Genomic DNA, 18,496 nt, shown 5'->3' with positions numbered 1-18,496 from the left:
CTTTTATTGAGATTACGATTTGTATGGTATTATATTGCGCTACAGACAGCACCTCCAGATAAATACTACTGTATAACGTTGGTACGAGTACAATACGAGTACAATATCTTGCCTACGTCAATAAATACAAAGTCGTCACTCTCGAACGTTGTCGAGAAGTTTGGAACTGGCGAATACTCCAAACATACTGTACGTAATTGATTTACTTAATCTACGAAAACTACACTTATCCTAGTTTTCAGATATATAGCGTGCACAAAATTATACGGTACCTATTAATGGGTCGTAGAACGCCACGAGTGACACGTGGCATATGCGACATGATTTTTTCGGTCGGTCAACTGCGCCATCCATCTCCATTCTTTTATTTTTTATACCTATGCTTCGCACAGGATTGAACTGAAACTTACGAGTTCCCGTCATCCAGTCACTGCTTAAGCCTAATTGTCGCAGGTGAGCGTGACATTGTTAATAATTGAATTTTTCATGTTTTTGGCGATTTTTAATAGCAGGTTATTCTTGTGCTGCTTACAAGATCTAGCTTTTTTTTTTCTTTTAGTACATGCATGAACATGACTTTATATGCCTGCAATAATAATCGAATTCAGTGCTACACATCAACAGATTAAGAGTAGCCTACTGAGCTTTCTTTAGGTTATATTTATGGCTGTAAAGAAGCTACTCCATTTTCTGATAAACTGATGTAAGATACCTACCAGTTAGTGGAACGGTATATTTTACTACTTATGAACCACAATATTTAAGTTACGGCTTTAAACAGGCCTTTGGTACTTAAATAAGAGAGATATTATAGTTCCTTGAGGAATAAGCAATGAACAAGCCTAGTCTTATATTTTCATTATACATATACAGTACTTTCCTTTGAGTCTTAAATATTCATGATTTTTTCAGATGGCGCCTTTTTATTGAGATGTCTGTTAAATTCAAGGTATTATACCTTTAAAACTCGGACAAGTCATGTCATTTCGTCATTCATGCATATCAAAGGGTAGTGGCAAAGTTAGGTTATAACAGTAGACCTAATAATGAAAAAGTCGCCAGGCTCACTTTTTTTTTCTTTTTAATAGCGCACCATATTAATGTATAAAACATTATTTTCCCTCGTACGTCAGCTTATAGAAGAAAGAAAGAGCTTTCAGATTATCATGTTATTATATAAACAGTTATCACTAAATGAGAAACGGCGGCAACTTTGTATTTGTTGACGTTAGCAATAACGAAAAAAAAAAAAAAAATCAAAGGCAATAGCTTTCTATTGCTTTCATGCTCACTGCTCAGTAACTATTTATAAACTGTCCGAAACTACAAATATATATATATATATATATATATATATATATATATATATATATATATATATTCGATCCTAACCTTTCTCTAACCTAGAAAAAGGAAATATAGTACAATGAATTAGGTTTCGCTCAATTTAGTATCAAAAACTTTTTGGACAGGCTATGGTAAAGTTCCAGGTTATTATATTATTATTGTATGTATTATCATGACACTTTGCATTTAGTCCTTTGGACGCCTGTAGCCTATTGCACCAACACTTAATTTTCAATCAAGACTATAATCTAACCGAATTAGACTCGTCTCTGAACCTAAACAGGTGTGCACTACTATCTCAACTTAGATTGCTCGATTCATTAAGGTAATTTAAATTAACTTGCAAAATTTTTAGGGCCTTTCGTTTACTTCATCATATTAAGAATTTCATTTTTTTTTTTTTTTTTGGTCAGGTTACGTGGTTAGGTTGTGTCGTATTACCAATGTTTAATGTATGTATGGTGATGACAGACAATAATAATAATAATAATAATAATGCATTAGAAAACTGTACATTATTGATTCGTCTAACAAACCAAAATTACTCTAACCTTAACCGTGAACACCCTATGATTTAATCGTTAAACCTCGAAGGATATAATAATAATAAACTAGAAAACTGCACAAATTTATATAATTCGTCACACCGAAACTAACCTTAACCGTGAATAGCCTATGATTTAGACCTAATCCTTTAAACCTCAGAGATGACATATCTTCTGTACTTTGGTTAATGCTAACCTACTTTACACGTTCGTAAGACAACTTCCCAATGTCTGAGAGTCAAGAAACTTGATGCCAATTATAGGTTACTCTATATTACTTTCGTAAAACACAATCACCAACATGGAAACTGACAAAAGCCTGAATAATTTATCAAACTCTGCCTTACCTTGATGAAATCCGTAGCACTGTTATTGTAAATCACAAATAAATCAACACTATACGCGTCGACGCGGTGGCAGATCGATGGAAAGTGATCCGAACTGTCCCGAATAGGCAGAAGTCGTGGAGTACGAGCAATATTGGAACCAGCAGGGAAAATTTCTGGTTGGTGGAAAGTCTGAACGAGAATTCTCACTGGTGCAAGGAACAAACTTCCCGGTACGAATGTTTTATAATTATGTGCTCTTATAACATTTCCGTGGAAAACTTGCATCAAGCATAAATGAACACTTGCAAAAATTCTACAGCGTTCATCAAGCTGCCGAGGAAAAATGATGAAAATAATATAAACTTCAGGGGACGAATATGATGGTAATGTCTCGAGCGAAAGGTTCCGAATCAGTAGCATTACTCCCGAATCTACTGCGTAAACCCCTACCGGTGACGTCATCTGAATGGCGTTGGTAAAAAAAAAAAAAAAAAAAAAAAAAACGTTCCCAAGAAATAAAGGTTAAGCAGTTGATGATAAATATTTAATAAAGTTAGTTATAAAATTATCTGAGAAAGGTGCAGGTGAATTATTCCCTTTAATGCAGCATTTTTGAAGGCGAACGTGGACCATTAACTTTTATAACATAATTCCAGATATGCAGAAAACTGATACAAAATGTCCATATATTTTCCCTTCCTCCAGCAAAGACTGAACTGCTTTGCCCACGGTCGCTGTTTTTTGGAACTACGTTATTCCACCGGAGTTTTCAAGCAAATATAAAAATATATTCTTTATCTGAGGCACTCATCATATTATCATTCCCTTATTTTTAAGTGTAGTCTATAGGCTTTGTTATGTCAATGTCTTGTTAATGTTTTAGTTTCTTATGTATAATAGCAGCCATATAAATTGTATATTTGCTTAATGTAAATTTGCTCTTAAGCTAGGTATCCGTGCTTTACTGTACCTGTGACTGCTTGTTCATAAACTTACCTTGGAAGCAGTTTATAGTTACCCTTGAAGCTTAAAACTTAACTTCTGTATGCATTACAGTCCATGGCTACCAAGATCTCTAAAGACTGGTTTCAGCACCATTATCTTGAATACAGTTACTCAGATGCACTAGCAATAACATTACTGTATCTATCTACACACCACATTACCCGTTCATTATCCTATTCCAAGTCTTGCAAACTCCTCATTCATTTGTTCTTAAACTCCTCATTCATTTGTTCTTAAACTCCACTAAATATCACTTAGCATAATGCCTTGAAAAGATCAGACACTCCTTCACACATAACCCGTCAACTTCCGTATCACATAATGGACTGTATATCCTTCTAAATGCACATTCTGGCTGGTATTCATCATTCCTAAAAATGCCCGACTCTTTACATTCACTTCCTTACTCCTTAAACACAATGATGACACATCTAATACTGTATATTGCTTGCTACCACCAGACAATTTCAAATGGCTAAGTTGAGAGCCCTGTAGTGTAGGAGTCCTAATACACTTTAGCAAGACTAATATTCTTTGCAAGTAATCTATCTATCAGTCTATAGCCAAATGCTATAATCCTCTAAGGGGAGGCTGTTTGTCTTTTAAGTAGTAGTATCAGTAGCTGTTCCAGAGGCAGTCTGGCTAACAGCCCCGGGTCTCTAAGGAAGGCCATGGCCGAGACTGGGCTTTCCCACAGAGCTCTCAAGGAGTGCATGGTGTGTTGTTGGTGCAGGCGACCATGTGCAGTGCAGTCTTCCATAATGTGCTTAATAATATGGGGTGCTGTGTTGCATCCTGGACAGGCATCAGCTATGGAGTTGTCTAGCCTCTTCTGATAACTCACGAGGCCTGGATGATGCCCAACATCTCAATCTAGCCAGGTGGACTCTGTCCTCATGAGGGGGATAGAGTGAATATCAGGAGGCCATGTATGCAGCTGTGTGTTGTCTTGGAGTGACTGAATGGAGTGGTGAGTGACATGAGCATGAATATGCTTCTGGAAGCTGGTTTCAGGCAGGTGAAAGGGGACAGATGACAGTATTTGAGTATGATATCGTGTGCAGGGTGTTGTTTTGATGTTCCTCGGTGTGTGTGGATGTGCTGCCATGTAGTGTAGTGAACGGTGTGGGTTTGAGGAGGCTACACCAAGAATTTGTATACCACTCATGTTTAGATGATTCTTGCCTTTGAGGACTTTAGTTTCTTGGTGTAGGTAGTCTGTAGGTGTAGTAGCTGTGCAGCCTGTGATTACTTTTAGGGCCTTGTTCTGTATGATCTGTAGGATGTTGAAGTGTGTTTCAGTAAGGTTAGAAGCCCATCCAGGGTTTGCATTTTTCATCACTGAACGTATATATTGTTTGTATACCGCAGTGGTGGTTTCTTTGTTGTGTCTGAATGCTGTCTTTTGAATTACAGTATTTGTTTTACAGGGAGAAGCACTAACCCTCCGCCAACCCATTTCCTGACACATAGGGAACACATATGGGTTAGCTATATGGTTATCACCCTGCACTGTAAATGGTTTCCTGGCTTACAGGAAGCCATTAGGCTTGTCACTCAATGTAAAGACACCTGAAAAGGAAAGAACAGTAGTAAAAAGTAACAAGGATGGAAGACGGGAGAAAGAGGAAGAGAGGAGGACACACACAAAAAAAGAATGATAAAATAATGTGAAGCGAGAAGTAGGCAGCACTACATCAAGTGAGTGGATGATGGATGCCACCACTTACCACCAGAACTGGACATTAATTACTATTATCACCAGCAGACCAGACCCATTAACTATGTCATTTACAAGAACTATTTCAACACTTACAAGCACATTAGCCTTCACAAACACATGTTCTACTCTCTCAACAATGTTCTAGTCTCATTCATTACAGAGTGCATATTTAGTAACTACTGCCAATGTATGTTTTTTAACAAAGATTTTTGCAAGTTCAACCTCAATGTCAATGTATGGGATACTCAGACTTGTAATGATATATCAACCAAGACTTAAATGTCGCTGATACATAATAATATGATACTCAGGACATTTCATGTCCCAACTCCCCCTTTTGTTTTGTGGACAGCACATCTGTGAATCATGTGTAATCAACTGATTATTTGTATTTACTTTACACTCCCTATTCTGTCTTTCTTTCCTTCATTCTTTTCTCTTCCTTCTGCCTGTGGGTGACTCTACACTGAGTGACAAGCCAAATGGTTTCCTGTACACCAGGAAACCATTTACAATGCTGGGTGGTAACCATATAACCAAATTTTGGAGCCTGGTGGTTTAGTGGGTAATTTGTGCTCCAATCAGATTGAGCTGGTGAAGGTTTATATCTAAGGGGTGGTTAGGGTTGATTGCTCGTGTAATGCCACTCAGGGACGAGTGAGGCTGGTCACTCTCATCGTAAATGTCGGAACCAACTGCCTAGTCCCGGGCTCCTACGCTCCTCATGGGGCAATGTAGGATTGGATGATAGATAGATAGATAGATAGATATTGTGCTGTGGTAAAAGATACACACTTTACACTGCTGCCACATACTAGTTCTTACCTGAAGCTAACATACAAGGATATTCTACTGGTGCACTTCTCTCTAACCCTGACCACTTCATATGCACAGCTGCGGATATAAATACCGACTCCTTTACAATAAAACAATAAATAATGACACAATGAACAATGATTTACAAAACCAAACAACATGACCACCAGAGCCCAACAAACTTTTCAATTATATATGAATTTCATACATGTTTGCTCTGTCAAAATATCAAGCAATGTTAGTCTCAAACTGTATGCACATTTTCAGGTAAACCAAACAAAAATCACTCATTCCTCCATCCCATTCACTATAGATTCAATATACTTCCTGTCAAACATACCTACACTTAATGTCTGTCTCATCGGCAAAATTATTTCTTTTAATTTTATCCTTACTACCACCAGACCCTTTTATTTTGCTTAAGGGAGGCCCCTAGCAGAAAAGGCATTAGAAACCATCTTCACTAATACAGCAGTACAATGACACCTATTTTGTTATACAGTAGCTAATCTAGTTATCAGAGTCTAGGGAAGACCTCTTACAATGTCTATCTATCTATCCATAGCCAGACACCATAATCCTGTGAGGGGTGGCCATTTGACTTAGAGTTAGTTGTTTTATGGGAAGGGGCACAAACCCTCCGCCAACCCACCTGCTGACACATGGGGAACACGTATGGTTGGTTATATGGTAACCACCCAGCGTTATAAATGGTTTCCTGGTTTACAGGAAACCATTAGGTTTGTCACTCAATGTAAAGCCACCTGAGAAGGAAAAAAAGAGTAATAAAAAGTAACAGGAAAGATGGGAGAAACAGGAAGGGAATAGGGCAGACATAGAAAAGAATGATAAAGGTGATGGAAGAAGTAGGCCACACTACATCAGGTGAGTGAATGATGGTTGCCACCACCTACCACCACTCCTATAATGAAGATGCTAAATAAATCAAACATCCAAATTATCAAATTCTCTCCCTTTTTTGTTTATCTACACACTGCCATTACATTAAATCCTCCTATCCTAAATGCATCCCCTAAAGATACCATGCTGCTGCAAATATTAACCCCAAAAACTGGTAAGTACAAAAACCTCTTAGGTAAATTTCTATCATCATCATCACCATCATCATCATCTAGACTTCCTTTCCCACACTAGGGCAGGGTGAGGAGTAGCAATGTCCAGACAGCCCAAATTTGCCCAATCCAGAGGCCATGCTACCATCTGCTCACCATTCAAGACCCCAGTATCCTGGCTCTATCTGATATGCCAAAAACATTCACCACATTCTGTAGCTTCACAAACTGCAGATGTATCTGATGGAGTAAACTTCTAACAAGCTAAAACTGCTAAAATACTACTTGAGTCTGGTAAAAATCCCAAATAAACTGTTGCTAAATAGAAAAACCACCTCAGATCTATTTATAAAGTCACTAGAATGGCAACCCCATCTACAGTACACCATTTACCTTTTCATTCCTTTTACATTCCACACATACATAGATGCCTGTCATGTTAACCAGAGTTCCTGTGGAGTAAGAGTTTCCTGATCCTTCTATAGGATAAATCTGCAGATGGCATTCCCAAACCTAAATCCCAACCACACAGCTATTAGGATGCTATCTTCACAAGTAATGGATGAGATAATAAGATTACTGTATCAGAAACATGCTGAAACTTTATAAGGTCACAGGAGAGAGAGATGTTAGGCTCCTGCAATGCAGATACAGTAATGATTTAATATGCAAGCAATAATCAACACCTCAATCTCCAGAGACAAGGACTATTATATCTGTACTGTATAAACACATCTTTATAAAATTCAGTATTACCTTTTATTTCTCTATTTTACATTTTACATCCTTCCTAAATGAACTAATAGGGGAGGGGAAAAAAATGAATAACACACATTAAACAGGAGGAGTTTTCACTCCCTCTACGAGACTGATGAGAGAGACAATAATGAACAGCTCTAATATTTTCTCCGTTTCAATATCTCCGGTCGCCAGTTGATTGGGTGGGTTTCCTCAGACTGGGAAAGGGAAAGAAAACCACCATGTAAATCAAATGCAAATTCTCAATACTTAATCATTAACTCCTTCAGCCATAGTTTATGATTTTATTCTTGCTACCTCCAAACAAATGTTTTCAGCTTTGTAGAGATCCCTTATCATGAAGGGATCAATTATACAAGCTGTATCTAGCCTCTCCAGTTTGAAAAGCTTCTACATTAAATAAGATCATCTGATGGCAGAAAAAATGAAAAGAATATATTATGAGAATGAAGCAGTTATAACCAATATGATCTAGTTTTAAAAATTTTAAATTTAAAACCATTAATTTTGTATTTAGTTATAAGGATATAAAGTACCTCGCCTTCTGCTGCCAAGTTGCTAGCAGGCAACAGAAGGCCTAACCAATAATAACATACAATATTCTATGTAATATTTTTCACTTTTGCTCAAAACGCTTACTATTCCTATTTTGGCTGATGTATTATTAAAGTGGACATAAATAATGACAGTACCATACTCACTAAAGCATTGGATACAAGGGAAGTTTACTGGCACCTGCAATCAAAGCTGTAAAATATACCCAAAAACTTTCTATTGAAATATGTCCCTGGATACTGATATATCAGGAGGAATGGCTCATTTCATTCCCCCCAAAATAATAAAGAGCGAAGCAATATAACACATACAAATGCAAGCACTCACCGCCATGTCATCCTCCTTATATATCTTTATTGTCTTGTCAGCATCACAGGTTATAAGACGTGAACCACTCTGATCAAAGGTCATGGCAAATACACCTGCCTCACTATCCATCGACCCTGTAAAAGTAAAAGGAAGTTTCAGTCTTACCCAAATTCTAAGAGTAACAAAAAAATCAATAATATAACAATGATCTTGAGGCATTCCCAGCTGGTAAGTGAGCTAAAGGTATTGATTGTTAATCACAGGTATAACAGGATGATGAGGTATGTGGACCAAAGTTTTCCATCCATTCCTCCATCCACCAACCAATTCTTTATTGCCCCATTAGAAGCATGAGGGCTCGGGGCTAGGCTACTCTGTCTGCATATTTTAGATATGGGTAACCAGTCACTTTCCACTAAGCAGCATTATGTGGGCAATTAACCCCTACCAACCCTAGGACTTATAACTACCAGGTGTTCATATATTGGCTATATGGTTATCACCCAATGTAGTTAATGGTCTCCCAAAACTTATCAGTGTTACACTAACAAAAAGCAGCTGAATGCTATTAGCCATCAGATAAATAATATACTGCATGTAGCACTTAGAGATCTAGGTGAGCCCAATGACATGGTAGACTGAAAAGAAATGTGACTACTTCTCAGAAGAGTGGGTGGTTAAATCAACGAAAGGAATGCAAATGATGGCGTGAAAGCTGATACAGTAGAGGAACAATTATGTAACCAATACAATAATCGGAGAGTAGGTTTAAAACAGGGATGTGTGATAGCTTCTCGACTACTCAATGAATACTTGGATGGAGTGCACACGATTATCGAGATTGGGGACGACGAACAATGAAACTATACCAAAAATGAAAAGAGGGAACACTATTCAACCACTTTGACACAGGGACTCTTTACTTATTTTATTCTCATAAACATGCCGTGTGCCAGTGCCATTTTAAAACAGTCTGACATAGTTTCGTGGCCAGTGCCAGTGCTGTTTGAAAAAGGTTTAAAATAAAAACATTCACTGTGACCGCATTTTTCAAGATTCGCGGGTAAAAATTGGCAGGCATGTAAGGTAACTGTTCCTCTACCATCCCCCAGGCTGTCAAGGCCATACACTTACTCACTCCCACCCTCATGCTCGCTCTGCCTCACTCTGCCTGTGTACCTCACCCAGTACTGTACATAGTGAAGGCATTTTGTAAACATTTTCACATAAGTGTAAGTTGTAAATATTTTCTTGTAAGTGCCAGGACTGTACATACAGTAATGAAGTCAGGTTATAACTATCTTCAAGGAAGTGTAAGATAATGCATTCACAGTGAGAAAGACACACAAATTGTCACAGATGTTGAAGTAATAAGTAGTATGTACTGAACATTGCTATACCTTCCCAGCATAAATACCTGAGTATACTGTACACAGAAAACGGCTTTCTTTCAACAATGTGGTGAGCGTAAGAGAGCGGCTCTACCTGTATACGAGTATGCAGGACTAAAAAAAAAAAACATTTCTGAGCTTCGGGGAGCATTTTAATGGTAAAATTTGTTGTTTTCACATCAAAATCTATCATTTTTGGGGGAAAAAAAAAAAAAAGTCGAAAAATGGCTGGCACGGACGCAATCCATAGGGCTAAAAATAGTTGGCATGCGGCGAGTTAAAAGCTAGACCAGAAATTAAAGGGGAACACCATTTAACCTCTCTTGCGTGCTGACTTCTTTCATATTCTATTCTCACTACTGTCACATGATTCGTTGTATCGTTTTGTACCATTTATAAAGGCTCCTTTTGTGGTAGATGGGGGCGCTCACCATCCACTCACTCGATGTAGTGCTGCTGTCGGGTGTCTGCCCTTTCCTCTCCTCCATCCTTCTATCCCTCCATCCTCTTCTGTCTTCCTTTCCTTCTTTTTTTCCTTGTCCTTCTGCCTATGGGTAACTTTACACTCCCTCTTCTCTTTCTTTCCCTCATTCTTTCCTCTTTCTTCTGCCTGTGGGTGACTCTACACTGAGTGACAAGCCAAATGGTTTCCTGTACACCAGAAAACCATTTACGATGCTGGGTGGTAACCATATAACCAAATTTTGGTGCCTGGTGGTTTATTGGGTAATTATTGCGCTCCAGTCGGATTGAGCCGGTAAAGGTTCATATCCAAGGGTTGGTTGGGATTGATTGCTCATGTAATGTCACTCAGGGATGAGTGAGGCTGGTCACTCTCATCTTAAATGCTGGGACCAACTGCTTAGCCCTGGGCTCCTATGCTCCTCATGGGGCAATGTTGGACTGGATGATGGATGGAATATAAAGGCTCCTGCATGTTTGCATGCATCAGCCTTGGTCAACTAATAGTGGCTCTCCATGCTGCTCAATCTCTGGCAGCCTCCCTAATCAATCCCTTATCTCTTGAGGTCACACTCTATGACCTCGTCTCAGGTCTTTTTCAGTTTGCCTCTTGCAACTCAACCGCAGACATTTACACTTCTCAATTTCTGCACCCAACTGTCAGCCTCCATTCTCTCAACATGCCCAAACCATCTCAATCTACCCCTCCTCATCACAACACCAATACATTCTAGTACCACCTTTCCTCTTAACTCTTCAGTTGCAATCCTAGCCCCCCAGTCCTTGAATTCAAGGAGGCATTACACATTCATTCAGTTAAAAAACATCTCTCCCAGCCTACACGGGTTGGAAACATGAGACTCTCTTATTTAATTTTGGTTAATGTCAGCTGAATTCATCCATCCATCCATCATCCAATCGTACGATGCCAAATGAGGAGCATAGGAGCCCGGGGCTAGGCAAGTTTGTCCTGATATTCAAGATAAGAGTGACCAGTCTCACTCATCCCTGAGTGGCATTAAGTGAGCAATAAACTCCAACCACCCCTTGGATATAAATCTTCACTGGTTCAAACCGATTGGAGTGCCGTAATTATCAACTAAACCACCAGGTGCCAAAAATTCATTCAGTATTAAAAATAATGGGAGGGGGGATGTTTAGGGTTAGAAACAATCTCTAACTCCTGCCCAGGACTGGGTTGAATAATGAATATGTAGTTTTACACTGTGCACTCCCCTCTTGAAGAGACAAGGCACTGCCCTTATTTAGGAAACTTTGCTCGGGCCTGTAACACTATGCAGTTTGATGCAACCACACGTGGCATGCTTCATTCACTCAGTTTCTAGTGTGCTCTAAACTGTCATGCTGCATTTATTAACTCACTAGACCACCCGGCACTTATTTGGTTACATAGTTACCACTCAATGTAGTAAATCGTTTTTGGGTTACAGGATATCATTTATAAAGCCCTCACTGTAAAGTCATCTGATGATAGCACTACATCAAGTAAGTGACAGTCACTTCAGTCCAGCATAGATAACTCTACTAGTTAAGCTGATGCATATCACTGTTGAAAACAGGAAGGATATTTTCTCTAGTTCTGATAAGAAAAATCATACTTACCATGATTTACCTTAAATCAATTATTTTGAATGCCTAGAGGACAACAGCCCAGTCAGCAATTAACAGTTACACAGATAAAACTTAATCTTGAAATAAAAGTTATAACACCATTTACATATCAAGAACAGGCCTAACAAATTAACACAGATTTGCTTGGGCTATTTCAAAGAGACTGGCTAAACAAATCTTTATTGCTTTACTACTGAGTAGTTACAGATTAACAGCAAGTATCATTATTGGCTCACCAAAATCAAGAAGTTCAAATGAGACTTATGAATCCAGTGGTGGCAACTTTATACTGAATGTTTTCTGGATGCTGATATGCCACTACTAAACCACATTCAAAACATCCTCTTTCCCATTCCCATTTCAAGGTATTTTCCCTCTGCTCATGCCTTCATAAACTTCCGACTTTAGCTTCAGCATAAACTGATCAGTATACACAAAATTCTGCAATGTACCTTTAACCTGTTTACAATCTCACTCAGCACATCTATTTTAACACTATTTCTTAGTCAGCAATTTAACCACACCAATCTTGTTTCTTCTCTATTATCTGAGTGAACTGGTATCTGTAGATTCTGGAAGCTGTATATCATTTATTTACAGTCTCTCTATATCTACTTAAGATTTTCATGTCCAGTAGTCTATCCCCACCTATCCTGCTTTTCTCTTACCAGGCTGAACTGGCGCCTGAAGTTTCTGGAAGTTATAGCCAGTCCACCAATCCCAGAAGTAAAGTGTACCATTATCTGCACCGGAGACCAGCACTCCCTCTCGGTTCATGGCCAGGCAATTCACAATGGCGTTGTGCCCAGTCAAGTTCTGCAAATAATCAAACCACTTCAGATCAGCTGGATATAAATGACCATTCTGTAATATACATCACAGCAAAAGTAGTAACAGCAAAATTTAAGCATTTAGTACCTCACAGACGGTGTAGGAGGGCTCGAAGTTAGGCTACTATAACTAATATCATTTACAGTCTGGTTAGTACTTGGATGGGTGACTGCCTGGGAACACCAGATGGTGTTGGCATAACGTTCTCCCTACGTGTCAAGTGGGGTTGGTGGAGGATTAGTTCCCCTCCCTGTAAAACAATTAACTCTAAGCCCTTGACCACCCCGTTTGGGATACATGGCGTCTGGCAATGAATGAATGAATGAAATTTACAGTAGTTATGCCAGAGATCATTCTACATTCCTGGCAGTGCTTACATGATTGAAAAACTTCTGGCTATCTCTTGAATTCAAACTGGGACATCCTAACATACAACTTACTCTGATCTGAGACCTTATCAGCATACCATCAAGGCATCTCTACATATTCTTTATGAAATTATTTCACCATGAATTAATTTCACTGAGAAGGCAAAAATTTATATAATGTTTGGTATGTGGTAAAGAATTCAGATCTCAAAAAATGAACACATTCATATGTGTAAACTTTATTCTTAATAAATTACTGGCATTGAATTCATTGTATATCATACCTGGACAAATTTCCCCTCTGGACACTTCCACTGCTTGATGTTGTCTGGGGCACCTGATGCAAACATATAAAGTTCAGGATGTAGTGCCAGGGCTCTCACACTCTTCTTATGATGGGTCAAAGAACAGGTTGACTTCCCTGCTGCTAAGTCCCACAACCGGATTGTAAAATCATGTGACCCAGTGATTACCTGAGGGTGGTTTTGAATATTGAACATTCTCATGCTTCAGTGACCAACTTTCAAATGTAATGAATCATCTGTCACTGAAGGAAATAAAGTACAGTACTAGAACTGTCCCCAAAATCAGAAGATTACTGATGACAGTATTGACAATGTCAGTTTAATAAAACTGCTTGGCATCAGATGGAACAGAATACTACATTTGTCCTGACCATAAGAAGAATTATGGTGACAATAACACTTCGAGGCTTCTATGCTTCAATTCTCTGAACAAAACATAAGACCATAAGAAGAGAGGATAACTGTGCAGTAGGTCAGTTCCCCCATGCCAGGCAGCTCCTAAAAGAGTAACTGAACCACTAGAACACAATATGGATAGCAAAGAAGAAGGCTCTCCCCCGCCCTCCAAACCATCCACCTGAAGCTGTCTGGAAAAAAGTCAGAAGGAACACCATGCAGTAGAGAGAAACTGGCACTGACATTTTATAGGAAAGTGTGGAAGGAGAAAGAGTGACTATCACAGTGTAACCTGAAAAGGAAAAAGAATGAATTATTAGTGGTTATAAGATGTTTTTTCTTATACCCACCCCTTACTTGCCATATGCTTATTTAGCTTATGCTTGAAACTCTCAAAGGAAGGGGCAGCAACTACATTACTAGGTACCGTAGCTTATTCCCTTCGTCTACTACTCTACTGCCAAACCAACTTCTAACTACTTCCTTACTAAAGTGGAATTTATCTAGTTTGAAACCATTACTTCTAGTTCCATCCTGTATGCCCACTTTAAGTACAGTAATCACAAGATTATTCGGACATCTACAATCCATACAACCCATTATCCGTATGCTGTGATCTGGCTGTATTAAACCATTAATCGTACATTTTTTCATAATGTCTGGACAAAATTCTCATCTCTGGGGTGAAACTTTGGCAGCACGAATATTTCTTGCCCTGGCACATGAGAATAGCCCAGTGGCAGTGTGCTGCCTGGCTCCGTAGTTCACCAACTGTGCACTAGAGGGTCCCCTCAGTCATTCTCATTTCCTGTGTGACAGCCACTGAGTAAACATCTCCTCCATGAAAGCTGTCATGGCGGTGCACGTGGTTGCTTTTGTGGTGATCCCCCATCTGTTTCAGACCTTGCTATTCCTCACATGCCTCTTTCAACTAGGTTTATCAGGGTATGCCACTAGATCACATGGGATTTACTGTGCTGTGCAGTGAAACAGCTTCGCCAGCCGCAGTACAACAGTCAGAGTCAAAGAGCTAGCGGCTGATTCCACATGACGCCCTGTGAGGAATTGGGAGTGTTACCTTCATTTTATTCTAGATGACTTACTGTTCCTTGATTTTATTATAGCCCACTGTACTGTTCCATGATTATACTCTGTTTTATAAAGAGTTTATTCCATTCAACCACTACATGTGTGTCCACTGACTTTTCTTGTGTACCCGGTTTTATTCTAGGTGACTAATGTTTCTTGATTTTCTTCCAGCTGACTGTACTGTTCCATGATTTTATTCAATTTTACCATGATTTTATTTCATTTTGCCATAACGTTTTGTGCGCCCACTGCATTTTTCTTGGGTATCTGGTCTTACAATGTACAGTACTGCGCAGTATAGTATTTTTTCATGTCACTGCAGGGCATGGCCTTGCAGTGGTGACTGCTCGTCTGTGGTTGATGGGTCCGCTTGACTATGGTAACTACTTGACTGTTGTTTATAGGTATGTTTCACCAGATTCAGTACTGTAAAACACCATGAACAAGTGGTGTACGATGTATTGTAGTGATCTTTCACAATGGGTTTCAAAGTAAGGGTATATAAGAAGGGGGGGAGGGGTTAGGGAAAAAGTCCATTATCCAGACAGAGCCACTACCCAGACATGCCTTTGGCTCTAATATGTTGGATAATCGAGTGATTACTGTACCTTGCTAAAATCTCCCTTATCTATTCCCTTCATCCACTTAAATGCCTCAATTAAGTCTCCCCTTACTCTATGCCTTTCTAGTGAGTGCAAATTTAGTCTTTTTTACTCTGTCTTCATAATTATGACAGGTTCCAAACATCATGTATCATTTTTGTCATTCTTTTCTGTACATTTTCTAACGAATTTATATCCATTCTATAGTGTGGACACCAAAACTGAAAGGCGTAGTCTACATGTGGCCTTACTGATGCTAGATACAGTTGCAATATTACTTTTGATGTCTTACTGCTCATGCATCGCAAAATAAATCCTAGGACCCTATTTGGTTCCTTTCTCGCATTAATACACCGTTCTCTTGGTCTGCGGTCTTTATTAATCATAACTTCTAGATCTCTCTCACGTTCCAATTTACTAATTTCTTCGTTATCTAAGTTAATAATCGCCTAGCATTAGCTGAAAAACAGTACACTACAAAAACAGTTCTGATGATGACAGAGAATATATCATAAACCATTATGTGCTGTAAACAATATTAATCTTTAAAAGTGTATGGTGTGAGGGTGAAGGCAACTACAATACTTCAGAGCTAATGTGGAAAGAACAGGATGGGCTCAGGGAATGCAGGGGATGGTGTGATCACACACCTACACTATGATGTATAGCAGAGAAATCTGTGGAAGTGGACAAAAGGCTCTTTGTACCATTTATGGAGCTGGAAAGGGTACATGCATACACAGGAAAGGATAAGTAATAGTGAGTCATGAAAGTTGTTGAGGAGTCTGTAAATATGAGGGCAGACGATATGAAGCTAAGTGGTAAAACTGGTGTATCTACGTTAGTTTGAAAGTGAGAAGACACATAGTAGGCCAAGAAAGTGGACAGACATGGTAAATGACTGCACACCCAGCACGAGTTCCTTGCTTTAGCTTCCCAACTCCTTCTGGCTTTTAGGTCCCTCCAAGTTCCTCCACCTGATGTCACTGGTTATCTGGTGCAAAGTCCCCATGGTCTTGATTAATTATACACAGTATAAGAAAATGTCATTAACCTTCCACAGAGCACAGTTACTTTACTTTTAATGGCTAAAGGGAGTGTCCACTTAGGTTATAATGGGATTCCTCCATCCTCCTGGACTAGTAATCATACTACAGTTGTCTGCCACTACAAGAGCAGACATATAATTCATAATTCTCCCAAAAATACTCATTTCAATAGCCCATGCTCAGCACTCACAGCCAGCCCTTTCCCTTTCCCGTATATGAGACAATACGCTACCAGTTGTCTTCTCTTTTAGGTAACATTAACTCCTTTAATGACAGGCATCTCCAAAACTGAATGAAATTATTTGGCAACAGCTAGAAAATAAATAAATAAACAAATAAACAGATGTCTGCTGACTGAAGAAGCTTATGGTGATTGTTTCCAGCTACTTCAGTCTGCTGCTGCCCATACTCATTTGGCAACAACTAAAATAAAAGAGAGAACACTACCGGTATCCATCCACCCATCATCCAATCCTATGTTGCCCCATGAGGGGCATAACAGCCCGGGGCTAGGCAAGTTGGTCCTGACATTTAAGATGAGAGTGACCAGCCTCACTCATCCCTGAGTGGCATTACAAGAGCAACAATCCCCAATCACCCCTTGGATATAAACCTGCACTGCCTCAATCTGATTGGAGCACTTTACAGTAATTACTCGCTAAACCATCAGGAGCCATAATTTGGTTATATGGTTTACACCTTGCAGAGTAAATGGTTTCCTGGTGTACAGGAAACCATTTGGCTTGTCACCCAGTGTTGAGTAACCCATAGGCAAAAGGAAGAGGAAAGAATGAAGGGAAGAAAGACAGAAGAGGATGGAAGGAAGAGTGGAAACGGCAGACATCCAAAGCAGCACTACATCGAGTGAGTGGATGGTGAGTGCCCCCATCTACCACTAACTTACTTAAAACTAAACATGTTACTGACAAGGCTCCCCTCCATTATTCACAGACTCCTTAATTCATTCATTCCCAGACCAGATTTTTGGCTTTGTCATCATCATCATCCAGACCTCCTTTCCCACCCAAGGGCAGGGTGAGGAGTAGCAATGTCCAGACAGCATAAACTTGCCCAATCCAAATGGGCCACACTTCCATTCACTCATTATTCAAGCCCCCAGAATTCTGACTCTACCGGATACACCAAAAACATTCACCACATTCTGCAGCTTCACAGAAACGTATCTGATTGAGTCAATCAGGATGCTGCCATGCTCACAAAGGGTGCCCAAATCCCTGATCATGCACTTCTCCTCACAACATTCATCCAGCCAGCTCGATCTCTTGTCAGTTCCCTAGCCTCAACGACTTCCAAACCTTTCTCCCTTAAAACACTCATCCACCATATCTCTCCACCTTCTCCTTGGCCTACCTCGCCTCCTCCCTCCTTCAAATTCGCTCAGGTACACCTTTTTCATCACTCTATTGTTATCCATTCCTTCCACATGACCATACCATCTCAGGACACTCTCCTCGATTCTGGTGTCCACTGACTTCCTCACTCCACACCTTTCACGAATCACATTACAGGTATTTCATATCCTATCCACACACTCTGTACTCCACATACATTCCTCAGCAGTCCTATCTCCACTGCTCTTACTCTTGACTTTTCATTTTCATGCCACACCATAGTCTCACACCCACATGTTAAAGCTGGCACTAACACTCCCTCACGTAAGCCTCATGCAGCTGCAACACTTAAGCCTCTGTTTCTTATCATGGCCTTCATTGCACCAGCTACTTTTCTTCCCTGTGTCACTCTACTTTCAACTTCTTTTGCACATTTTCCTCTCTTTTCTATCACTGTACCCAAGTATTTGAACTCTCTCACCAATTCCAGTCTCTCTCCATTCACTGTGACATCACATTGGGAGTCACCTTCTCTCTCAGTAACCATCACTTTACTCT

At 39.5% G+C, this 18,496-nt stretch overlaps 1 protein-coding gene across 3 annotated transcripts in view; it reads right to left on the bottom strand.

Annotated features, from left to right (window-relative positions):
* Positions 1-7,574: 7,574 nt before the first annotated feature.
* Positions 7,575-18,496, bottom strand: part of Tango4 (transport and golgi organization 4) — a 33,328-nt gene continuing 22,406 nt past the window's right edge. For 2 of the 3 annotated variants that reach the window (XM_080276872.1, XM_080276873.1), the window contains exons 4-7: positions 13,430-13,618; positions 12,615-12,762; positions 8,480-8,595; positions 7,575-7,794 (exon numbers count right to left, since the gene is read on the bottom strand). In XM_080276872.1, the coding sequence (XP_080132998.1) occupies positions 7,735-7,794; positions 8,480-8,595; positions 12,615-12,762; positions 13,430-13,618 (513 nt within the window). In that variant the 3' untranslated portion in view covers positions 7,575-7,734. The remainder of the gene's footprint in view (positions 7,795-8,479; positions 8,596-12,614; positions 12,763-13,429; positions 13,619-18,496) is intronic. The other variant, XM_080276874.1, reaches the window with a different exon arrangement.

Source organism: Coenobita brevimanus, chromosome 67, assembly GCF_032717465.1.
Source record: "Coenobita brevimanus isolate Jiangsu-jjx chromosome 67, ASM3271746v2, whole genome shotgun sequence".
In the NCBI taxonomy this organism is placed as follows: domain Eukaryota; kingdom Metazoa; phylum Arthropoda; class Malacostraca; order Decapoda; family Coenobitidae; genus Coenobita; species Coenobita brevimanus.
The sequence above is the reverse complement of the archived record's forward strand: the minus strand, read 5'-3'. Positions and strand labels throughout refer to the sequence as shown.